Consider the following 25,353-nt stretch of genomic DNA (forward strand, 5'->3'; position numbering starts at 1 on the left):
GCTTCAGGGAACAATCTCAGTTGTGTACACCATAGGCAGGTGGTGGATTATTGCAGCAGTTAACTTTTTTTTTTGTCTCAGACCTTGAGCATGCTTTTAAATAACAGGGGAGTAGGGATCATTCCTTAGGTTTCCTTCAAATAGCTGTGTAATACGTTTATACTCTCTTAACTGAAACGCTTCTTGAATAGAATGAAATGCAGGAAATGAAACTCAACAGTTCCAACGTAAGTGTATCATCTCATCGGTGGCCTGCTGAAAGCTATGGAACTGATCCTATGCCAGATGGTTATCAGAGAGCACAAAATCTTCATGAAGCTCCTTTAACGGGTAAGTTGATGCTGAATTTTGATTAGACACTTAGTTGTACCGAGTAAGACTTGTTAAAATCTTTCTGCAGTGTTGTTTGCCGAATGAGCAGAACTGATCCTCGGGGGATGTTAATTGAAATCAGTAACACAAATTGGATATAAATTCTTTTCTTGGTGTTCATTTTCAGTTGCTACCACTGGCCCATCTGTGTACTATAGCCAGTCACCTGCTTATAACTCACAGTATCTTCTAAGAACTGCTGCAACCAATGTAACACCAACCAAGGTGAGGACAAATGTATCTGCTCGAGCAATTTTGACTGACTTATTGAGAACGTCTGGTTTTGATTCTGGGTGTAGTTGGATAGAAGTACTGCAGTTCCCTAGGTAGCATTTAGTAAACTAGAGGTCTGCTGGAGACAGGCAGAAAGATCCATTATCAGCTATGTTTGCGATGCTTGGTTTGGGAGAAACGGCCAGCCAAATGTTTTTAACATGCCGAATATATGTTCTCTGCTCTGTGTCTGTGGTGTTCTTTTCCCCAAAACAGCATGGGAACTTGGTGGTTTTTACTCTATGTTTTGTTTGTTTTCTAATAGCAATACTGAGTCCATTCAGCTTGCGCTTCCCTTCAGTCCACGTTTTCAGATACCATTCAAGTTTTGAACATATGATTTTAGTTTAAACGGATTAGAGTCAAAATGTAATTGTAAAGCTCACCTTGTTATTAAGAGTACATGTTGGGTGGGCTTTAGCAGCCTGAGACCTTTTTCTCCTTTTCCACAACAAAGTGATTGTGTTTGTTCTTCAGGCGCCTGTCTACGGCATGAACAGACTTGCACCTCAGCAACATATATATGCTTATCAACAACCGATCCACACCCCACCTCTGCAGAACACTTGTGCCGGTGTGTTTCCTCAAGACATCTATGCTACACCTTTGCGTTTTGATGCTCCTGCTGCTGGAATCATTTCACCTCGTGGAGGCGATGATTACTACAACTACGGTGTTCCACAGGCGAGCACCAATCCACCACTACCTGAACCTGGCTATTTTACAAAACCTTCGGTTGCACCCACGACTTTAAAACCTGCAGAATCCAAAGGGGTAGAATTTTCAAAAGCTAAATTTGGGCAGCCGGGAGCAGCTGAAGGGTCGAAGCCGCCTCAGCCAACAACCTTTAAATTCAACACTAACTTCAAATCTAATGATGGGGACTTCACCTTTTCTTCTCCTTTAGCTGCCACACAGCCTGCTAATGGAGCTTTTAACAGCAGTGAACGCCTTTTGAAGCTTTTAACATCAGACAAACCTTTACAAGATGAGAGGTGCATTGAACAAAAAGGAGTTAACAGTCATGCAAGTGGCCAAAGAAATGTCTTCAGTTTCAGTAATAAGCATACTTCAGGTGTCTCTCTTACAGGCAGCGTGGGACAAAATGCGCATAAAAACCTGTCTTTTGAGAAGAGTGAAATGTTTAACTTCCAAGAACCAAGCAAGCAATTATTTATGACTTCAAATTCTGACTTGGCCAACAGAAGTCATGAAACAGAGGGAGGAAGCACCCATGGTGGTGATGAGGATGATGATGGACCTCATTTTGAACCTGTGGTGCCACTCCCTGACAAGATTGAAGTAAAGACAGGCGAGGAAGATGAAGAAGAGTTTTTCTGCAACAGAGCTAAACTGTTCCGGTTTGATGCAGAATCTAAAGAGTGGAAAGAAAGAGGTATTGGAAATGTGAAAATACTGAAACACAAAGTATCTGGCAAATTCCGTCTCTTAATGAGAAGGGACCAAGTACTAAAAATCTGTGCAAATCACTACATAAATACTGATATGAAATTAACTCCAAATGCTGGATCAGATAGATCATTTGTATGGCATGCTTTAGATTATGCAGATGAGCTGCCAAAGCCAGAACAGCTCACAATTCGATTTAAAACACCAGAGGAAGCAATGCTTTTCAAAAGTAAGTTTGAGGAGTGTCAGAATATGTTAAAAACGTCAGGATCGAGTGCTGATGCATCCTTGACTCGGAGCACTGGAACTGCTAAAGAGGCAACAAGTCAAGATACCAAGGAATCTTGCGGGTCAACATTAGGGATCTTGAACTCCGTATTTCGGTTCTCAAAAGATAGTGTGACCAGCGAATCTGACAGCAAAGGCAGTTTTACGTCAACGTCAACTGCCCCTGCCACTTTTTCATTTGGAAAGGAAGCCATACAAACCTATTCCTCTGGTGGATTTGGACAGTCTCCCTTGAAGAAGAATCAGTGGGAGTGTAAAGTATGTTTAGTTCCGAACGAAGCAACTGCTAAGAACTGTGTCTCATGCCAAAGCCCAAATCCAGATGTGTGGGACACACATGGCATCCCGGTAAGTGAATCTGCTGCAAGTTTCAAAGCCAGCAGTAGTGCCACACAGGACAAATTAGGATCTGCCTTTGCTAAAAAGGAAGGTCAGTGGGACTGTAGTATCTGTTCAGTCAGAAATGAACCCACTGCCACAAAATGTGTTGCCTGCCAGAATCCAAGCAAAACTAATTCAGAAGTATCTCCTCAACAATTTTCCTTTAAACTGGAACGACTAGATGCTCCAAAGACCACTCAGAATGACTTGGGAACTGCTTTTTCACTGAAAGGTCAGTGGAACTGCTCTGTATGCCTCACCCAGAACGAAGCAAATGATGAAAACTGTCGTTCTTGTCAGAGTCCTAACTCTCAAGGTCAACCACATGTGCCAGTATCTGCTGTTCAGGCGCTTCCTGCTCCCAGCTTTGGATCTGCTACTGAGGCAAGTAAACCTCAGAAGAATGCATTTGCAGAGCTTTTTGCTAAAAAGGAAGGGCAGTGGGATTGTAATACTTGTTTTGTAAGGAACGAAGGTTCCTCACCAGCTTGTGTAGCTTGCCAAACACCAAATCCATCTAGTAAGCCTACCAGTGATGTTTCATTGTTGACTTCTGACTTGAAAAGTAAATCATCTGAACCTGTTGGAGGACAACTGGGAACGGGTTTTAAGTGTGAATTCTTAGGAAAAAGCTTTAAGTTTGGTCATGCTGATCAAGGGAAAACACCAGCATTTACATTTCAGAATCTTGGAGATGCTGAAGCAAAACCTGCAAAGGAAGGATTCAACTTTTCAGTGTTGGTGCCTCCAGGTGGATTTAAATTTGGCATCCAGGAATCCAATAAAAATACTAGTAAGAAAGATGATCCACCCAAGGAGTGTACAACAGACTTGAAAAACATTGACGAAAAAGACAAAAATGAACTGCCTTCAAGTAGTGGAGTTACACTCCAATCTGAGGAAACAGCAGACAAGGACAAGGGTGAATTTACTTTTGGCCAGAACAGCAGTAGCACTTTTACTTTTGCTGATCTTGCAAAAAGTACCCCCAGTGAAGGCTTTCAGTTTGGCAAAAAAGATCCTAACTTTGAAGGCTTCTCAGGTGCAGGTGAACAGCTGTTTTCTTCAAAGGTTTCTCAGACTGGTCACAGAGCAAGCACCTCTGCTGATCTTGGTGAGAAGGATGACGATGTGTACAAGACTGAGGACAGTGATGATATTCATTTTGAACCGATAGTTCAGATGCCTGAAAAAGTAGAGCCGTTTACAGGAGAGGAGGATGAGAAAGTGCTGTACTCCCAAAGAGTGAAGCTATTCAGGTTTGATCCAGAAACAAGCCAGTGGAAAGAACGTGGGGTGGGCAACCTGAAGATTCTTAAAAATGAAGTGAATGGCAAAGTAAGGATACTCATGCGACGCGAGCAGGTACTGAAGGTATGTGCAAATCACTGGATCACAACAACTATGAACTTGAAACAGCTGTCGGGCTCAGACAAAGCATGGATGTGGATGGCCAGTGACTTCTCTGATGGCGATGCAAAGCTGGAACAGCTGGCAGCGAAGTTCAAAACACCAGAGCAGGCTGAGGAGTTCAAACAGAAGTTTGAAGAGTGTCAGAAGCTACTGCTAGATATACCACTGCAGACACCCCATAAACTTGTCGATACGGGCAGGACAGCTCAGCTTATACAGAAAGCAGAAGAAATGAAGACCGGCTTAAAAGATCTCAAAACGTTTCTGACGGATGACAAAACTAAACTAGCAGAAGAAGAAAACGTAAACTCTGCCTGTGCTGGTGGCACTTCTGATTCTGTTACAGAGCCACACGCTGAAGGTACTGGGCCTGCTGTGGAGTGGAGCAACTGTGAGCTGCGTGAGGAAGCATTGGATGACAGCTTAAGTAGCTCTGTGTATGCATCACCTCTTGCAAGCAGCCCTGTAAGGAAAAATCTGTTTAGATTTGGAGAGTCCACAGCAGGCTTCAATTTCAGCTTTAAATCTGCCTTGAGTCCATCCAAATCTCCTGCCAAGCAGAACCAGAGTGGAACATCTGTGGGCACGGATGAAGATTCTGATCTTACTCAAGAGGAGGAGAGAGATGGGCAGTACTTCGAACCTGTAGTACCTCTGCCTGACCTTGTGGAAGTGACTAGTGGCGAGGAAAATGAGCAAGTTGTCTTCAGTCATAGAGCTAAACTCTATAGATACGATAAAGACACAAACCAATGGAAGGAGAGAGGTATTGGGGATATCAAGATACTGCAGAACTATGACAAAAAACCTGCAGAATCCAAAGGGGTAGAATTTTCAAAAGCTAAATTTGGGCAGCCGGGAGCAGCTGAAGGGTCGAAGCCGCCTCAGCCAACAACCTTTAAATTCAACCCTAACTTCAAATCTAATGATGGGGACTTCACTGTTTCTTCTCCTTTAGCTGCCACAAAAAGTGTTGCCTGCCAGAATCCAAGCAAAACTAATTCGGTAGTATCTCCTCAACAGTTTTCCTTTAAACTGGAACGACTAGATGCTCCAAAGACCACTCAGAATGACTTGGGAACTGCTTTTTCACTGAAAGGTCAGTGGAACTGCTCTGTACGCCTCACCCAGAGCAAAGCAAATGATGAAAACTGTCGTTCTTGTCAGAGTCCTAACTCTCAAGGTCGACCACATGTGCCAGTATCTGCTGTTCAGGCGCTTCCTGCTCCCAGCTTTGGATCTGCTACTGACGCAAGTAAACCTCAGAAGAATGCATTTGCAGAGCTTTTTGCTAAAAAGGAAAAACAGTGGGATTGTAATAAGTCAAAGACATTCACATTTGGAAATACTTCAGCCACCGGTTCCCTCTTTGGATTCAGCTTTAATCCTCCAAGAAAAAGCACAGGTGATATTTCAGCATCTCAGAAAGCAGAACAGAAAAAAGTGGGAGTAGCTGAACCATCCAAAAGCTGCAGTGCATCTCAGAAACCTTTGGACAGCAAGGCATCCAATGTGGCTCCCTCAGCACGGGATGGACCCTCCAACTTCTCATTTAAAATTCTGGAAAAAGGTGAGTGTTAATTGAACAATATTCAGGTTGCAGGTTATTTGCACATAAAGATACAAACATGCCTTGTACAGGATTTGGTGTTACTCTGTAGTGAGAGAGAATTGCCGGTAGGATTTTGGAATCTTGATGAGGTGTTGAAAATGTCAGGGTTAAGTGCTGAAAGTGCATTTGTTGAGTTGAACTGGTAATGTATGTGCACAGGCCTCGCTCTGACTGGTAAGCTATAGAACAGCACTTGTGCTTAAGCTTAAACTCAGTTATCTCTATGACTGTGTGGATGGGTATTCTGAAACTACATGCAGTACATTTGCTTGAAGACTTCCATGAATGGTCTGTGCAATTCCTGATGCACAGTGTAGCTTTTCTTAGCTTGAAAAGAGATCCTGTGATTACATCCTCAGTTACACAGGCTCTGATACTAGCTGAAAGCTGAGCTTGCAGAAGCAGTGGCTACCATGTGTTCACCGTAATGTGCTCAGGTATCTTTGTGCAATGACAGGGATTTGCTGGCGTTGTACTGATAGAGGACTTCATGCTCTGCTTCCTACAGTTGCAGGGCTGTTTCACCAGATGGTGTGTTTTAATATCTATAGCAGTCTCTGTCATATGAAGGCAAACTGTTTCTTAACTGTAATACACTAAGTGAGATGCTAGAGGTGTTGACTGCAGTTTATTCATAGGGGTTGAGTAAGCTTGTATAGCATTCAATGTGAGTTTTCCTACTGTGATGTGTAACTGTGGAATGCTTCCAGAACACGGATAGGAATAAGGTTTGTTTTACCCCCTTGAAAATTTCAGTTAAACATTTCTCTCCACGCCATTTATTTTCTAGGATTTAATTTTAGCCTTTTTAAATCTAATCCAATGGCCTTTTGGACAAGCACATCTTCCTTGCAACCTGCTAGTAAAGGTATTTACACGCTGCACTGAATGTGTGATGAAAAACACTTGAGCAGGCACAGCCAGCAGCCGGCCTGTGGCAGAGCAGTTGGCTCCTAATCCTTCTTACGCCCCAGCACGATCTGTAATTTTTTCCTAGTGTTCTCTAATTCTGGTAGTCATCCAGAGGGAGAAACAAGAAGAACGTGGGTTTTGTCTGTTTCTAGCTGTCAAAGTATGAATTCGATTCTGTAACATGGGCAGTGGGAAGCTGATGTTGCTGCTGTTGTGAAATATGTAGTTTTCATGTTTTGTTGTATTTCTCTACAAAGCTGAGAAGACAGCTGACCCCTCAGATGCTGCACCATCCGATGATGTTGTGATAGTGTACGAGCTCACACCTACCCCAGAGCAGAGAGCTCTCGCAGGCTTTCTTAAGCTCCCTTCAACCTTCTTCTGTTACAAGAATAAGCCTGGATATGTGAGTGAAGAGGATGATGGTAAGGAATGTCAAAGTTGATCTGAGTGTTGCATTTTTTGTAGGGAACGTGCATTGTACTAGAATCAACAGGCTCTAATATTGTTGATACTGATGACAGCTGTCATCTTCCTTTTGGCCAAGGACCCTCCGTCTCCCTTCCCCACCCTGCTTTGTGATTCTCCTAATAAAACAAACACGATGCTTGTTTTCTGACAGTGTGAAACCTGTGCCATGAATCTAGGCAGAGAAAGTGTCAGTAGTGTAAGAAGGCACTGGTACATAAGTAAGAATTGAAAGCTTGCTTGCTGATATGTCAAGCTCTTAAAAGACTTGCAGAAGTCTTGTGTGCTTGACCAGGCTTGTGAGTCTGAAGGGCTTAACAAATTTAGACTTCTTTGTATTTGGAAGATCCCTGAGAACTCATACTTGTTTCCTGTGTTTTAAGATGAAGACTATGAAACAGCAGTTAAGAAACTTAATGGAAGACTGTATCCCAGCAATGAAAAAGAAAAAAGGAAATGGCAAGGTATGTCTGAAAACACAGTGGTTGATCTTTAATTTCTTAGATGCTGAAGCTGAATCTCTAAATCTGGAGGACACTAGAGTAGATAAGTGAATTTGGATAGGTCTGTAAATGAGGTTTGCTTTCTTTGGCTGACTTTCTGTGTACTAAAAAAAGGTGGCATATATTGAGCTACTAGAAATACAAGTGAGTGTTAAAGGAAGCTAGTAGTAGTAGTGGCAGTGGCAAGATTGCAATCATTATTGCATGGAGGCTCTTTGTTACAACAGAAAACCACAGTAGGACAAATGTACAGTTCTTTAGCTCCCTTGTGACTGTGAATGAGTGACTTTTAAAATAGTGATGCTGTTACCAAAGTTTTAAACTTGAGATGTTCTGAGTTCCATTAGGTTAGTTTATAATGTATATGTAGGAAATGATCACAGTATTCAGCTGTCTGAACAGCTGTTCTCCACTAATTTTTGTTCTTTGCAGTAGGCACTGCAGTCAAACAGGAATTGGAGAGGGAATGTGTTACTACTTCTGAAACTAAACCTCCTGAGAAGAAGGCTGAAGAAGAAACTCCGCAGGTCACTTCCACATCTGTCTGTGGCATTGGTAGTAATGCGGAAGATGCCTGTCCAGAAGGCTCTCAGAAAGAAGCTGACACTCAGAGAAAGAAAGTACGAGTCAAGTATCTATGAAAAGTTTTGGCAATAAATTTGCAGCATTATTCTTAGTCAGTTTTCAGTTAGTGAGCAATCAAATATTCAGCAAATTAAAAGCTACTTGACTTGTTTGACTGAGTCTCAAGTCTGTTCTGGCGTTGGAACTAAGGTACAGATCTTGCATTTCTCAGGGAGAGAAAGGAAACCGCTTTACCTCCTAAAGTAGGAACAGCTTTGGCTAGTAGAATTCCTCCTAGCAGGTATGTGAGAGTTCAGTGATTTCAGAGAAATTCCCAAGAGAAGGGGTGCTTGTTTTGGAATCATGCTGCTTCAAAGGTACTTCAGTCTTTTGTCAAGTTGAACTTGAGTGTGTGTGTGTGTGTGTGTGTGTGTGTGTGTGTGTTAAGAATAATGAAGAATGTCTGAAACCTTCCAGCAACAATTCTTGGGGTTTTTTTTTCCCATCTGTTCGCCTCTCCTTCCCTGTTAGTTACCTATTTTGAAACCTTAGTAAAGCTATAAGAAAGTTGGAGCCTGAGAACTTAGCATTGTGAGTTTTCTGCACTGCTGTTGTGATTAAATGAAGAAATTGATAACATGGGAGGGAGGGGGGGCAAAGGGGGAATGTGGCTTTTTGGGAGGCAGTGGTTATTCTTATGTCCAGACTGAATGTGGTCTGAATATTAGGCTCTCCTGGCTTATGTGCTCACTTATTAATCTCAGGAGAGTGAAGTTACAAGCTCAGCTGACACAGTCTGTACGAGTGAGGAAGAATTTCATACTCCATCAACTAGTGAAGCAACGGCGGTATTTGTGCAGTCAGCTGCTAGCAGTGAAGAGGCAGATTCCACAGAAACTGCTCACGTATCACAGAGTTTACCAGGAGGTGATGATAAGCCTGTGGACCTGTCAACTAAAAAAGAAAGTGATTCTGAACGTTCTGAGTCAACCCAAGGTAAAGTTGGGAGAATGTAAGGGTTTGTTTGGGTCTTTTTGTGTGTGGGGGGGTGTGTGTACAACCTTAAGTTTGCTTTTTTATTGCTTAGTTTAATTTAACCATTGAACAGATACAGCAGTGAATTTGAAGCACAAGTATTGGTCTAGTGAAAATATGCAGGGGAATGAAAGTACTTGTGCCTATCAAATTCTAGTATGTTCAGATGACTCTAGTACAGACCGCTGCTACTCTCAGTTGTGTGATTTATACTTAGGTTAGTGTATTGTTTCATACCATGTGAGTACTTACTCAAGCTGTGTGGACTTGCTGAGCCTCAGAAATAGCATGCTGGAACTCAGTCTTGAGCAGCTCTTTGGACTGTAATAAAAAGTGTCAATATGAGAATCAGGTGCACACATGAAAGCTTCTCCAGTATTTTCTTACAACTGTATGACATCAAAGATGTTTTCCTCAAAGAAAGAGAAAAACATTTGACTTCTCCATCTTTGACAGAACACAAACCCATCTCGTTTGGCTTTGGTCATGCTTCGGGCTTGTCGTTTGCGGATCTGGCTTCCAAGAACTCTGGAGACTTTGCTTTTGGCTCTAAAGGTGAGTTCAGCTTAAGCCTCTGGTACAGATACACATCTGGATTTGTGCTTCCCACAATAAATCTCTGTGCACCGGATTTCTGCATATTGTTAAACAATGTAAATGTGTGTTATCTTTGTTGTTGTGGACAAGTTTAAAATGCACATGTCTTAATTGTAGATTAAAAACTTCAAATGGGGCGTTAGTATAATGGTTAAACAAGACTAATAGTGCACAGATGAACAGTATGCAGTGCCCTTTAATTGGAACAGCTAATCTGATGAAGGCTGCAAAACGTCTTTCTCTTTCTTCAGTATCTTGTCTGCCTTGCCTCATCTGTTAATCACATGATGACTTCTGTGGTTTTCTTTCTTGCCTCACCTGCTCTTTTTCTCCTTCAGTGTCACTTCTCCCACCAGAAATGCTTGTCATCACGTATTTCTCCCGTTCTTTCAAGTTTTCTTTAGTTTTGGAAGATGTGTCAACTCGAGGCTGTTAAAAAGAGTAATGTGTCCATATAAAGTGAGGAGGATATGCAGTTGTGAGGCCTCCATTTATTTTCAGTTGATAGTTATTCTAACAAATGCCCATATTAAATCATTTAAGTCTTTAAAAGGGCAACACCTGAAATGCTAACAGTGCTGTTATTATTTAGTACATCATTCAGCAGACCTAAAATTTTACTGGGAAATAATACAGAATACTTGATAGCTTAAAAAAAAAAAAAAAAAACAACCACAAAACTTGCTGTGCAGCATGGGGATGTAGTGTTGCATTGCTAAAATGAATTTCAAACACTGCAATTGGTCGAGTCTTATATTTAGAGAAGGCAAGGCTTTGCATTCACTTCAGTGCTTGATGAGTGTCTGTAGAGCTGTGGGTACAAAACCACTTTAGAAAGGAAAACACTGGATAATGTAGCATTACCTGATGTCAGAATTGTATCAGTGTTCTTGGTGACGCCGTCTGGAGAAGTCACACAGTACTGTGCTGTGTTTTAGGTGGAGGTAAAGTCTGGAGAAGAAGATGAAGAAATTCTCTTCAAAGAGAGAGCGAAACTTTACAGGTGGGACAGAGATGCTACTCAGTGGAAGGAGCGTGGTGTTGGAGAGCTTAAGATCCTTTTCCATACGCAGAAGAAATATTACAGGATCCTTATGAGAAGGGACCAAGTTCTGAAAGTGTGTGCAAACCATGTCATCACCAAAGAAATGAACTTAGTGCCCTCTGATACATCAAAGAATGTTTTAATTTGGACAGCTACAGATTATGCTGGTGAGTTGGTTGAGTGGTTTTTACAGTTTTTTCAGTATCTTCTGCAGTTTGTTTGGCTTTGTTTTACCCTGGAAATTCTAGAGAACAAAAGCTACTGATCTCTGGCTACAGTGAGTAGAGCTAAGGAAATCTCTTCTTGGATTTGTTTTTCTGATGGTGAAGTGAAAGTGGAACAATTTGCAGTCAGATTTAAGGTTCAAGAACTGGCTAATTCTTTCAAGAGGAGATTTGAAGAATGCCAGCAAAGCTTGTCAGAGCTACAGAAGGGCCACCTCTCTCTGGCAGCAGAGCTGTCAAAGGACACCAACCCTGTTGTGTATTTCAACGTTTCTGCCAATGATGAACCTTTAGGACGCATAACCATGGAGCTGTTCTCAAATGTTGTCCCTCGAACAGCTGAAAACTTCAGGGCCCTGTGCACGGGGGAGAAAGGCTTTGGATTCAAGAATAGCACGTTTTGGCCTGGAAAGGACTTTTGTGAATCCTCCTTTCTAACCCCTTGAAACACAGAGCACAGCTCTTCCTGCATCCCAGCGTTGTCCATACATGGCAGAGCTCTGTTCCTCTCCTGTTGCTGATCTGCTCCTGTCACTGATCTGCTCCTAGCTTCCCTTTGGTGAGTTTGGCAGAGGGAACTTCACCTCTGCGGCACTCAGAGAGACCAGAAACTGTTCTGGGCTCTGGCAAGTTAATGGAGGAGCTACACCATGTATCTTCAGGACTTTTCCTGCCCAGCTGCCACAGCCCATTAGTTTCTGCTGCTTCTACTCTGAGTCCTTATAGCACCAACTTTATTAAAATCTCATCAGTTTTATGTACTGACTTGTTCCAACAGAGGAGTTAAAAGAAAGTGAATTTGCTGGAGGGTGTGACTGGCTGGCTGGACTGCCTTCCAGGTCACTGCTCACTTACCTGCAGCACTCCATGGATCCGGCCTGGAACTGGGCTTTTCCAGTTTTTGAATTTAGTAAGAGTAGCCAAAATCAACAGGGTTGTTGTCAGCACTGATGCCTCAAGCTTTCCCTACGCTTCTAGAGACCATCCAATTTTATTCTTGAAAAGCTATGACTTCATGGGAATGAATAGCATGCCCCAGACTTGCATGCTAGACTTCATTGGTATCTGTTATCTGCCTGATGGCTTCTCTTTGACAGCTGTTGGATTAGTAGGCTCTTTAGAGCCAGGATTCAGCCTTTCACAGCACCAGGAAGCTGAGCTCTTGACATGTTTTAGGCAGTGTTTGCACTGCTCAGGGGCCATGGCTGCATGTGCACGCTTGGCATGGCTGTGCAGTAGAGAAGATGAAATGGTGGTTTTCTCACTTTTTCAGTGCCTCCCAGGACAGGACTATGCGATAGATGAGGAATGGGTGTGTGTGTTGGATTTACTATTTAGTAAGTGCTTTCTCCTACTGTATCTTCGTGCTTTGACTCCAGTTTTCTTGCAGTAGGGTCAAGGCCACTCAAACTCAGTTCTGTTGTGCTTTGAATTTGGAGCCCTTTCAAGGCTTGATTATAGACACAGCGGAGTAGAAGTCAACACTGTGTCAAGGAGAGTTCCAAAATATCCTTTTCTGGAAGAAGAGAGAAGCAAAAATGATTATGTAATTCTATGATTCAGTTGCAGGCTTCTTTTAACTTTGTGTAGCAAGGTATTTTACATCCTGTTACTGTATTTCCTACAGGTGAGTTCATTATTGGCCGTGTTATTAAAGCTATGAACAACAGTTGGCATCCGGAATGCTTCTGCTGTGATATCTGCCAACAAGTATTGGCAGATATTGGATTTGTCAAGAATGCTGGCAGGTGGGTCTTCACCCTTCCTTCTGTCACTGATCATGAGGAAAGTGAAAAGAAAGTTGGGGGGGATGTAGAGGTTATGGTTCCTACAGCTTTCCTGTTAAGATGGAGTAACTGAAGTGTCTTTTATGAGAAGAAGGTCTAAGAATGCATCATGAAACTGAGAGTGGATATCTTAAAAGATGCACATAAAATATTAACTACTGGCCTACTTCTTCACCAGATGTCAGGTGTGTGTTTTGTACCTGGTGGTGTTTCAGGATCGGTAGGATACTGTGATAGACACTTAGAACTGAATCAGATGCAGAAGTATTGTCATTTTTAAGTAGGTGTTTCTTTTTCCAACATGGGTTCCCAATTTGAGTCCAGTTTATCACCCTATTCATTAATAAATGCTCTCACTTCAGTGGGATCCTTCATGGATATTTTTAAGTAGACTATGTAGCCATTGATTTCATATTTTTAATGTGATAGACAGAGTTATTTACAGAGTTAGGGCCAGTTTTGTCATCCAGCTTCCAATCTAAATGTTGAAGAGTTTGAGGGTAAAGCATGAAATTGAAAGGAATTGAACAAACGATGCTTCTGTGGTGACAGAAGATAATATGCCTTCTTCTGAACTTGGCTTTGCCTACCAACGAAGTTGTTTTAAAGCCTTCATTCTACTCCACAAAAGAACTGATAGAAATGAGTTTCTATTAGATGCTTGATTTCTATTTTTTACCTAGTAACAGGTGCTGGTACTTAGCTGTCTTCTTTTATGTCGTTGCAGACATCTCTGCCGTCCCTGCCATAACAGGGAAAAAGCCAGAGGCCTGGGAAAGTACATTTGCCAGAAGTGCCACGCCATTATTGACGAGCAACCCCTCATTTTCAAAAATGATCCCTATCACCCTGATCATTTCAACTGTGCAAACTGCGGGTAACTTGAGTTCCACATAAGAAACAGGAGAATGCTGGTTTTATTTGTTTCACCACTTCCGTGTTAAAGTGGAAACCAGTCCAGTACAAGAGGCAAAAGGGATGAGTTCTGAGTGCCTTGCTGCTAGATACGTGTCTGGTTACGTCTCCTGGGGTGGTAGAATTGGACCTTCCATTCAAACAGCGGGTGATGTGTTGGGAAGTGAGGAAAGACTGTAATGTGCAGCACAGAGTGTCTTAGAGAATAGGAAATGTGGGCACAAACTTGCTTATGGCAGCAAAGTCATGGACATTATTTTTCTGCTATAAAGGGTGGAAAGGTGGTCTTTTGGGGCTGCTTCAGTCATTACCTTGCCTATGTTCTTTCCTTTTATTTGAGTTGCCCAAAGTATGCTTTTCTTTTAAGCTTTCTCTCACCTCATTTTGTCAGCTTCTGCAGCTGCAGAATACGTAGCTGCATGTTTCTACATCCCCCACTGATGCGTGGATCAGGGGGCACTGTAGGATATAGCACACGTTATTGGTTGTTTATTTTGTACTACAAAGGAAGCTGTCATTTCAGGATCATAGCAGAGGCTGATCTGAAAAACAGCAGTAGTATTGTGCCAGAGCTATTGTCAGCTTATGTTATTCTTTCTCTGATGTTTGATATCATGGAGAAAATGCAGAGGAGTACATTTTCCTTTCAGTTACATTTATGTAAATCCAAGAAAGATACTGGTGTGAAGAGAGGCAGAATGCAAGGCAGGCATGACTACAGCTTTCTAACTGTGTGAGAAAAGTTCAGTAGCTATTTTCAGAGAGATTTGATGCATCCTACATAGCAGGCTTTTCTTAGTTTCCTGTGGAATCAATCAGCCTTGTTTAAAAAATAATCATATTGAACTGGCATATTTGATGCTGCTGAATACATTATTGTAGTACAAATACAGTTCCTGAAACAAGTGCTCAAAATTAAATGATGTCTACAGAAGCTCTTGAGTTGAACTTGTTCAGTCCCTTTATTCATGCTCTCAATTAATGAATTTCTGAACAGGAAGGAACTTACTGCTGATGCTCGTGAGCTGAAGGGAGAATTATATTGTTTGCCCTGCCATGACAAAATGGGCGTCCCCATCTGTGGAGCATGTAGAAGACCAATTGAAGGACGTGTGGTGAATGCTATGGGCAAACAGTGGCACGTGGAGGTAAACATCAGCTGGCACGTTGTCTTTCACAAATGTAAATGTTCACTTACTTAACTGGAATGTCACCGATCAGTTTCCATGAAAGGATTAGAAAAGTATGCAGCAGTGGTCAGCAAATGCATCTCCTAACCCCATTTTCAACCTTCTCGTGCCTGATCTTCCACTGAGAAAAGACTTCTGCCTGCAGAGCTAAAATCAGTAGTCCAAGGAAGCCTTGCAAGGTCCATGTAGAAGAAAATGTCCCCAAGTGAGAAGCAGGAGATACAGAAAGGCCGTCAAGTTCTGTGACAAACGTAATACTAGTGGGCATTATCATATTTCTGTGGTTTGCATTTACTGGCCATGTAAATATTTCTAAAGCAGTTTAGGTGACAGTTCCTATTTCAAGTCCATGTGCAAGATTTAGTTCTTAATCTTCCATTGAAGTTACGAAGATAAGCAGTCTTTGTTGTGAAATTCTTCTCCAGCAAGTGCTTTCTTCACAAGATGCAACAGTGGTGAAAATTATTTGATCTCACTTTATTCTGTCATTAATAACATATCAGAACCACCTCGGTGCATTTTTTTTTTTCTTTTTTGGAAGTTTTGGGTTGAAATGTTAAAAGACAGCAAAAGGAATGTTATTTTAGTGATGTAAAGCACAAAACAAGTGGTAATTCTTATTTTCTAGACGGCACAGTGACTCAGAAGGCTTTGGTCCTGTTCAGTAGGGATTGTTGGTTTGCTTTCTCAAAAAAAACCCACCGTTATTCACAAGAAATCCAAAATCAATCCCTAATTTTCTTCATAGCATTTCGTTTGTGGAAAATGTGAGAAGCCATTCCTGGGTCATCGTCACTACGAGAGAAAAGGCCTGGCCTATTGTGAAACCCACTACAATCAGGTAAGGTTGCATGTTTTTGAAAACTGCAATTTTTAAACTCACCAACAGATTTTATTAATGGGAGATGGAAAGTGAGAGAGATTGTTTTCTTATGATCACCTGTGAGTATAAAGTTAACTGGTAGGTGTTCCACTGCAGGCAGTTGATATGGGTTTCTCTATAGGTAAGTTTTGCATTGAAAAAAGAAACAGGTGGGTAATTCATAAAGGAAAGCTGGGCTAATCAGAATCTAGTTGTTCTTCAAGCTTAGGGTTTCTTATGTTGAGCCGTTCCAAGCTTTTACACACCTCTAAGATCAGAGCAGCTGATGACACTCAGGTTTTCCCAAGAACATAAAGACCATTTGCCACTCAGGAGCTGTGGTTTAACACAAAGCCTTTGTGTAGGGTGGCCTTCCTTACAGCTGCAATTCTGAGTTGACTGTGTGTTAAGATAGACTGCATCAAGCGGCTCTTCCATCCACTTGCTGAAGACCAACAAAGGCAAAATTTGTCAGAGGGCACCACCTAGTGACCACTTGCATTTAAAGAAGAGATGCATGGAGTTGCACCGTTTGCCTCCAGCCTCCCTTGATTGTGCAGTCCAGCACCATAATGGATGGACCTTTCTTCTGTGGCAGCCAAGTGCAAGGTGTCACGTACACATCTTTGCTTGGATAAATAAGGGAGGATTACAGGTGGGAGTTGTAAGGCATCTGCTAATTACAGATGGATCCTAAATCTGTCAGTGACGAAGGGCAGGTGATTGAAATATTGCTGGCATCCCTGCAGACAATAAATGCCATGACATTGTTAGCAATAGCACTGCAGTCATGATAGAGCAAGAACGTACACCGGGCAGGAGCTGTGTGTTGAAGGGATGTACAGATGTTCAGCTGGATGGTTACTGAAAGTGTGTGTGTGACTCTTCATTGCTGAATTTCCAATGTGAAGATGCAAGATTGAATTGAAACCCAAAATCAGACTTGCCATCGTTCTCCTTTATTTAAACTGAAATAAACAGGAAAGCGATTGAAATGCAGTTGAGAAATTACTGTCAATAAAATCATGACATTAAAAATTCATTGCTTCTCCTTCCTCTTCAGCTGTTTGGTGATGTATGTTTCCACTGCAATCGTGTGATTGAAGGAGATGGTAAGCAGTTCTCTAGCTTTTTTCTCAATGTTACGTTTTGATGAAAGTTCTTTCTAAAAGTGGAAGGAAGGTCCTTTGTTGAATCCCTCACTGCTCCCATTAAAGCACAAAGAAGCATTCTCTCTATCAGAAACTGAAATAGATGTGATTAGTCAGAGGCCAAAGGGGAAGAAGACCTTACAGCAGGTGTTTCACGATGATGGAAGATCAAACAGGAGCTGAAGAGAACTGTGGTCAGCTGGAAACCTTTTAGTAATAACCAAAGGCCAGGGATGTTGAGAGATGCACAGGAGGCTTCCTGTCCCCACCAGCTTTCAAAAGGGACCCGTACAACTGTGACAATGACCACATAGGCATCTCCTCGAGTGAATTTAGGGATCATGACATAGATTTGGAAAAATATTTAGATACTGAACAATTGAGGTGGACTTTGTGAGGGATTTTTTTGTTTTTAAGTGCCTACCTTCCATTGCTTCAGTTTGGTTCCTGGAGATATTCACCTATCTGTCACAGGCACCTGTCTTTTGAAAATAGAGGCTGATAATAATTTCACAGAACCAGGAGGGAATTGTACCTGAACAGATCTGGGAAGCCATAACTGGAAGCGCCTTAATTTTGAGGAGGAGTGATTGTTTTGTAGCTTTTTGGACTGTCATCAATGATAAAATGCCATAAGGCAAATCATTCCACGTGCAGTCACGTTATTTTGTTCCTAGCTACACCTGCCTGAAGTAAACACTGTAACACATCTTAGCCTCACCTAAGCCAAAGCCATTCTCGAAGTGGGAGGAAGCCTCTGCTACATGAAAGGAGCCCTAAAGTAGTTCACAGCCATGTAAATATAGGGTGAGACCTACATTCCAGAAATGTGCTTTCCCCACACTTTGGGACTGGACACCACCTGCAGAACAACAATCCAGAAGCGCTGTCCTCTGCACTGAGATCCTGAATGAAGAGAACTGGGGCTTGGAGTGAATGAGTAACTGCAGCCTTGTCTGATCTTCACATCTCTGTGTGCTGTCATGTCATGCCATATCATCTGACTCTCGATATTGTACATTTCAATCACTGAACGGAATATGAAGTAGTAATTATCTTCATTGTGCATCCTCAATTATTCTACATTTCTTCTTTCATTTCTACACACAAATTTGACACTGCTGTCACAAATGATGAGTATCCAGTTTTGTTTTTCCTCTCTGTCTGGTGAAACAAACTCTTGTGGCAGCAGTTTTTTAAGAGACTGCATTATTGATTGAGATCTCTTGTAAGCAGACTTTGCTTTGACTGGTATTATGTTGGCAAGCAGCAGAAGAAATGTAAGCATATGTGGATGTGCTTGCCCCATAGTGTGGGAAAAGAAGTTTGGCTTTACAGAGTTCTGGTTCTGTTTGCTGCTGACAAAATGTAAGAGAAGAACATTGTCCTGAGTCATAGAATTGTAGCATCTTAGAATGGCCTGGGTTGAAAAGGACCACCATGATCATCTGGTTCCAACCCCCTGCTATGTGCAGGGTCACCAACCAGCAGACCAGGCTGCCCAGAGCCACATCCAGCCTGGCCTTGAATGCCTCCAGGGATGGGGCATCCACAGCCTCCTTGGGCAACCTGTTCCAGTGCGTCACCACCTTCTGTGTGGAAAAGCTTCTTCCTAATATCAAACCTAAATCTCCCCCATCTCAGCTTAAAACCATTCCCCCTTGTCCTATCACTTTCCACCCTCGTAAAAAGCCGTTCCCTTTCCTATTTATACACTCCCTTCAAATATAGGCAGGCCACAATGAGGTCTCCCCAGAGCCTTCTCTTCTCTAGCTGAACAAGCCCGGTTCCCTCAACCTTTCTTCATGGGAGAGGTGCTTCAGCCCCCTGATCATTTTAGTGCCCTTCCTCTGGACCAGTTCCAAGAGCTCCACATGGAACTTTAGAGCCTTAGTCAGAATCCTTGATCTATGGTTGGAAACAGAAGCAACATTTGGCAGGGAAAGGTGCCAAGGTATACTGAAAGAGAGGAGTAACTGAAAATTGAGGTACAGAACAAACAGAAGACACTTCCTCTCCAAAGCAGAGCTGCGTGCCCTCTGCGAGACAGCTTTATCATTGCTTGAGTCCCACTGTGCAACAATCAGGTGTGCCTTCCAGGTCTTGCCTCGTTATTGCTGCAGACCTTAATGCTTGCTACAAGATTCAAATGATTGTTTTTCACATTTCACAAACATTTGAGCTTAACTGTTCCTTTTTTTGGTAATGCTAATGATGTACTCTTTTTTTTTTCCCTTGCTCTAGTTGTATCTGCTCTGAATAAGGCATGGTGTGTGAACTGTTTTGCTTGTTCAACCTGCAACACTAAGTTAACGCTCAAGTAAGTCAGTCGATAGGTGTGATGCCTTCACAACATATCAGTGGTTCTCTTTACAATACTGGATGTTGCTGTAGGTTTAACTGTTACAGTACAAAAGCCGTCTGAACAACACTGAGACAATGTGCCTGTGCCTTCTTCTTGCTCTATTTACTGATTTACATCTCTTTCAGCTGCCTGTTCCGTTCTTCCTTCAGTTCAGTCTTCTTAATTCTTGTCCTTTTTCATCCTTTATTTTTTCCGCCTTTCACTCTGAAGAGATAAGTTTGTTGAAATTGATCTAAAACCTGTCTGCAAACACTGCTATGAGAAAATGCCAGATGAATTTAAGCGACGCCTTGCCAAACGGGAACGTGAAGCGAAGGAGAAAGAGAAGCAGAAAAAGAAAAAGCCCATCTGTTTGTAAACTGTTTTTCTTCTCACCACCACCTGTGCTCCTTTCTTCTTTGGTCAGTGCTACGGATGCTTTTACTTAACGTTTTTGCATGCGTTCATGGCTCACAGCCAAATATTTTTCACAAAACTGCAACTTGAAATACTGTTATGTTATTCTTTTAAGCTCTGTTTGCTTAGCAATACAGCTGAGTTTGAAAGATTTTTTCAGAGACACAGTTATAAATGGGGCATCACTCACTCAGAGTATTTCAGTCACGGTCTGCAATGTGTATGAGCTTCTGAAAGTAATTTCATACATGTGTATAAAGTGCAGTTGCATTTTTTTGTCTGCATGCATTTAATACACCCTTTATTTTCTTCAGGATCCCTTCCACTAAGGCTTTGTTTTCTTGCTATGTCATTTTAGAAATAAATTTGTGGAGTTTGATATGAAGCCTGTCTGCAAAAAGTGCTATGAGAAGTTTCCTCTAGAGCTGAAGAAAAGACTGAAGAAATTAGCTGAAACTGTGGGAAGGAAGTGAAGACTTCTTGTGCTCTCCCCTTTCCTTATGAAAATGTTGTATCTGTTACTTGGGAGGGACTCTGAGGCTGTAATCAGACAACAGATTACAATGCGTGCCTTTCATCTTGAAATGCTCCATTCTCTCTGTGAGTACACGTACAAATACAGATTTGTTGATAAACAGACCACGCTTCTGTCAGCTCACCTGAGAGGTTTCTGACCCTGATAATGCACCCATACAAGAGGGCCATTGAGCACAGGAATCTCTGAGGAATTTTAGATTGAGAAAATATGCTTGTGAGTACCTGCAAAAGCACATTGTGCAAACAGGCCCAACGTTATGGGCATGCAGTGTCATTTATAATAATGAAAATATCAATATGCAAATTTATATTAATGAAAATATCAGCATGCAAATGAAGCATGCATACAAAATTCCCCGTGGCCTGGGCAAGAAACCAAACAGACCTCATTTCCCGGAAAAATAATGCTTAGATTTCAGGTCCAATAGTCCCACTGAGGAGCCTTGTTGAAGGTGGTTTGAAAAGTAGCGCCTTTCTAAACACAGTCACTGTACAAATGACCTGCTTCCATAGTTTGTACTTACACGCTGAATCTCTGTGCATCAGCCTTAGCATGAAATGTCTGTATGAAGTCTAATTCCCACTGCAAGAAACAAGTATACTCAGATCTACTTGAATTTTGCTGTATTCCATTCAGAATAACACATTCACTTTTCTATAAGCTCTTGCCTTTGATTTACTTTTGGTGCCTTATTCTGCCGGGCCATATGTAACAGTGTTCCATTCAATATATATCTATAGTTTTATTTTTATTCCTTATTTTTGTGCAGAAACTCTGTATGAGGTATTTTCAAAAGATAACAGAATTTGCCTTAATTATCCAGGATGCAAGAGGAACTTTGCTTCGGGTGTGAACACCTGAGGTTGAAGTTTAGCTTCTAGGCTTCCCTGACTTCTGGAACAGCAATGAAAATGCGTATTTGAGTTAACTGGCAATATTACTTTTACACTGTGAGTGTAAATATGTGAAGTTTGATCCTACTGGGATCTGTTTCTTCAGCCATCTTCAAGAACTGTGCTCACAAATCCTCAGAATTCACTGCAGTGTGCTTGTGCTTGCTTTATACTATTGACTTCTGTCCATGAAAGTTTGCTCTTCCCTTTTCTGTCAAAAATACCATTACTTAGGAATTCTTGATGGTACTGTTATCAAGTATGCAAACCTTTTTTTTTTTTTTTCATATTAGAAACACAATTTTTATATCATTACTTCATAGCAAGCAAAATTTTCTTTCCTGTTTATGGAAAAACAAATGCTTTAAAACATCTTTCCAGTGTCATCAATAAAGGCTAATGTTACTAAAACCTGTATCACCTCTTTTATGTGAGTACTTGAGATGGGTGGAAAAGCATCTAGGCAGCCTTCCTTCACTATGCTTCTACCTGTGACTATCTATGTAAAACTCTTTTACTGTCCTGACTTAGAGGAGACATCTGCTTGTCCTAGAAATGCACTTTAGTTTTTAGGTTTAAAAAATAAATTATCATTTGTTTCATAACCAACAGCTGGATTCTTCTGGATGTTTTCTGATTGGCACTGTCACCAGGTTTTCTGAAAGAAAGGAAGTTCAAAAGCACATCTTCCTCCCAGGTTTTGCTCTCTACTCTTTTCACTGCAGTGTAACTTTCATCCCAGACTTCCCATTTAGTGCTAGGTAGGGTATTTTTTACTTTGTGGTTATATACAGTTATCCCATGCAATAACACTTCAGTAGCAGAATGCAGTCATTGCTGTGTTCATGACTGAAAATTTCCCCCCAAAAAACGTATATAAGAAGCGTAATAGTAACACTGCTGAGATTTTGGACTGTGACATGGATTCAGCCCATCAATACTCAACAATGATTCCTTTACACTGTAACTCAGTTCAAGTGTGTTTGTTTTGTTTTGCTTTTCCACATTATGCTGACCATATGCACAGCCTTACTGCTGAGGGAGCTGGGAACAATCCCTAACTTGAGGCTGCACAGTAAGCTCTGCCTCGCAAGGTTACATCCACACCTCACTCACAGTGTGTAGCCATCAGTCTCCCCTGGGCTCTGTGGCAGTCCTGGGGCCCTAACACAATGTTTTCTGCTCTTTCTTCAAGTTACTGATAGTGAACACGATGTGCAGTAGCAGCAAGGCAGTGGTTTCTGTGCCATTAACACAGGTGTGTGTTTCAGACCCCACAAATAGCATCAAGGCTGTCTTGGGGCTTCAAAGCCTGTTACATCCCATAAAGATTTCAGAAGGAAGGGACTGTCAGGTAGTCCAAACATCTGCTCCAGGCAAGTGTGACTTTCAAAGCTTCATCAGTACTAAAAGTTTTACCTAGCCAAGTTCTGAGCATCTCCAAGGAAGAGGTGATTTCACAGGCCTCTGTGGGCAACAGTTCCAGTATTTAATGACCTTCATGATGAAGTTTTTTTTCTGTATTCTTGTTTTCCCAGTGGAATGTTGCTCAAATTCACGCTGCTCACTCAGCAGCTGTCTTTGGAGTAAACTGTCATTGAAGTAATAACCATGGTTATTGTCATCAAGAGCATTAATTAAAAGAAGTGCAAAACAGAGCCAGGGAGTGAGCTAGCAATTAGGCAGCCTGGAAAATTACAGGTCTGGTGCTGAAGTTCACTTCCTGGCCTGTCAGTACTGTAAATACTTCACATAGATGTACGTGCTTTGAGGCTGATTTTATGACAAGAAAGACCCTGCAGTGTGTTCAGAGAAAGACAACGAAGCTGTGAAGGGTCTGGAGCACAAGTTTTACGGGGAGCAGCTGAGGGAACTGGGGTTGTTCAGTCTGGAAAAGAGGATGCTCAGGGGAGACCTTATCACTCTCCTGATAAGGTGATGAACCGAAAGGAGGTTGTGGCGAGGTAAGGATTGGCCTCCCAGAGATAGGATGAGAGGGAATGGCCTCAAATTGCACCACGGGAGGTTCAGATTGGATATTATTAAAAATTCATCCTCAGCAACAGTGGTGAAGCAATGGCACAGGCTGCCAGGGAGGAGATGCAGTCACTGTTCCTGGAGATGTTCAACAACTGTAGATGTGGCACTGTCACATCCCACCATAAGAGGAGGGAAAAGGTGACCAGATTCATGAATACCCCCAGCTAGATTAAGGCAGAACAATGCACAGATTTCATAATACATCAACTTTAATGAAAATCTATGTACTACAATTATCCCATAATACTGGCACTCTAACAGAGCACTTTAGAAAGCCCAGGGGAGGTACCTGCAGGAGGAAGGACCTGCGCCTAAAGCCTTTCTGCCTCTGGCAGCTGCAAGCCCTGTGCTCAGTTCCTATCAAGGTAGTCAGTGTTTCTTGGGTACAGCAGCAGCCTTAGGGCTTAGCGATGGTGGGCGGGGTGCATTTGTGATTCTCTCCCCATGAATGAGACTTCACCAACTTGCAGCTTGGTGGCCCCACTTTGCTTAGAACCGGCAGAAAAACAGATCAGCGCCTCCAGTGAGCAGCAGCCAGGACTCCCTGGCAGGAGCTAAAGCACGGGGCGGCGCCGGTGCTCAGAACCACAAAACTCAGAACATCGCTTTTTAAGCCCCGTCTCCTGGGTTGGCGCATCTCGCCATCTTACAAGCTGCTTCGGACAGAAACCAAGTATTTCTGCTACTCGCGGTGCCTGGAACCCAGAGCTCAAAGCTCGTCGTCTATGAATCCGAACAATAAAGCCTGATCGATGGCTGGCGGGTGACGCTGACATTCGCGGTGACGCAGCACGGCCTTACAGGTGAGGAAAACACCTCAGCACGGCCTCACGCGGCGCTGTTTCCTAAGACCGCTCGAGGGCGGACAGGCTGAGGGCGGCACCGGCGGCGCGCCGAGCGGAAGCCCGCGCCGAGCGGCGTAACGCTCCGTAATTCAGATTCCCGCCGCCGCGACAACCAACCGCGCACCAGCCGCTCACACTGCGCATGCGCGCGTTCGGCGCGTGCGCCGCCCCACGCCGGGACTGTGACGTCGCGCGTCGCCGCGATCGGCAGCGGAGGGCGTTGCGGCGTGTGTGGAGCGGGAACTTGCGTAGCGTACGAGTGCCGGCCTTCCGCCGCTTGCTCTTTCTCCTGGTGAGGCTCGGCGCGGTTCCCGACGAGGAGTGCCGGCCGGACGGCCGGGCTCGGCGCCATGCTACGACGCACGAAGCCCGAGGTGGAGAGATACGTCGCTTCCGTGCAGGCCGCCGCCTCCTCTCCTAGAGAGGTGAGTGCTTGGGGCCCGGCCGGCACCGCCGGCGGCGCTCCCGAGGCCTGCCCGGGCCGCGGTGTGTTCCGCTCCCCGTCCGCCCCGTCCTTCCACTCGTCCCGCGGGTGCCGGGCCCGAGGGGTGGTTTCGGGCTTTGCCGGGGCCCAGGATGGCCGTCGGGGGCCGGCGGGCCCGGTGCGCGGGAAAGGCGCTGGGCTGCCCGGCCGGGCGGCGCTTTGCTGCCTCATCCCTCGGGTACGGGGCGGGGGGGTCGTGGCGTTCCCGCTGCCGGGAGCGCTGGTGAGTCAGAGCTTGCTGAGGGGCTCGTGGAGTCGTGTGGGTGGGGAGTCGAAGCCGAGGGAGGGAGGCCACCGATATACTTCCTTGGAAGCGTGGTTTGCTACCGCTGCGCGCCTCTTAAAACTGGTGAGCCCTCGGCAACTTCCGAAGGAGCGCAGCGGCGTGGTGAAATACGGATCCGTCCTGTTCTGTGGGAATAGAATGGCGTGGGTTGGAAAGGGCCACCATGATCATCTAGTTTCAACCCCCCTGCTATGTGCAGGATCGCCAGCCAGCAGACCAGGCTGCCCAGAGCCACATGGAGCCTGGCCTTGAATGCCTCCAGGGATGGGGCATCCACAGTCTCCATGGGCAACCTGTTCCAGTGCGTCACCACCTTCTGTGTGGAAAAACTTCTTCCTAATATCGAACCTAAATCTCCCCTGTCTCCGCTTAAAACCATTCCCCCTTGTCCTATCACTATCTATTCCCCCTCCTGTTTATATGCTCCCTTCAAGTACTGGAAAGCCACAGTGAGGTCTTGCGAGAGTTCCTGAGCTTCCAGACTTTCCTCTCTTGAGGAACCCA

At 43.4% G+C, this 25,353-nt stretch overlaps 1 protein-coding gene across 40 annotated transcripts in view; it reads left to right on the forward strand.

The window, feature by feature from the left end:
- Window positions 1-25,353, forward strand: part of LOC125688938 (E3 SUMO-protein ligase RanBP2-like) — a 180,385-nt gene that overhangs the window by 12,354 nt on the left and 142,678 nt on the right. For 9 of the 40 annotated variants that reach the window (XM_048935826.1, XM_048935763.1, XM_048935690.1 and 6 more), the window contains exon 1: window positions 24,239-24,504. The exons of 23 other annotated variants lie outside the window; for them this stretch is intronic. In XM_048935826.1, the coding sequence (XP_048791783.1) occupies window positions 24,430-24,504 (75 nt within the window). In that variant the 5' untranslated portion in view covers window positions 24,239-24,429. Of the gene's footprint in view, window positions 1-191; window positions 331-499; window positions 598-1,122; window positions 5,708-6,918; window positions 7,087-7,512; window positions 7,594-8,067; window positions 8,253-8,960; window positions 9,193-9,687; window positions 9,787-10,766; window positions 11,041-12,724; window positions 12,846-13,611; window positions 13,762-14,796; window positions 14,948-15,737; window positions 15,831-16,914; window positions 16,964-19,246; window positions 19,323-20,121; window positions 21,480-24,238; window positions 24,505-25,353 lie in introns of those variants that run through there. 8 more of the 40 variants (XM_048935585.1, XM_048935593.1, XM_048935956.1 and 5 more) reach the window with 6 other exon arrangements.

This window comes from Lagopus muta, chromosome 1 (genome assembly GCF_023343835.1).
Source record: "Lagopus muta isolate bLagMut1 chromosome 1, bLagMut1 primary, whole genome shotgun sequence".
NCBI classification, from domain to species: domain Eukaryota; kingdom Metazoa; phylum Chordata; class Aves; order Galliformes; family Phasianidae; genus Lagopus; species Lagopus muta.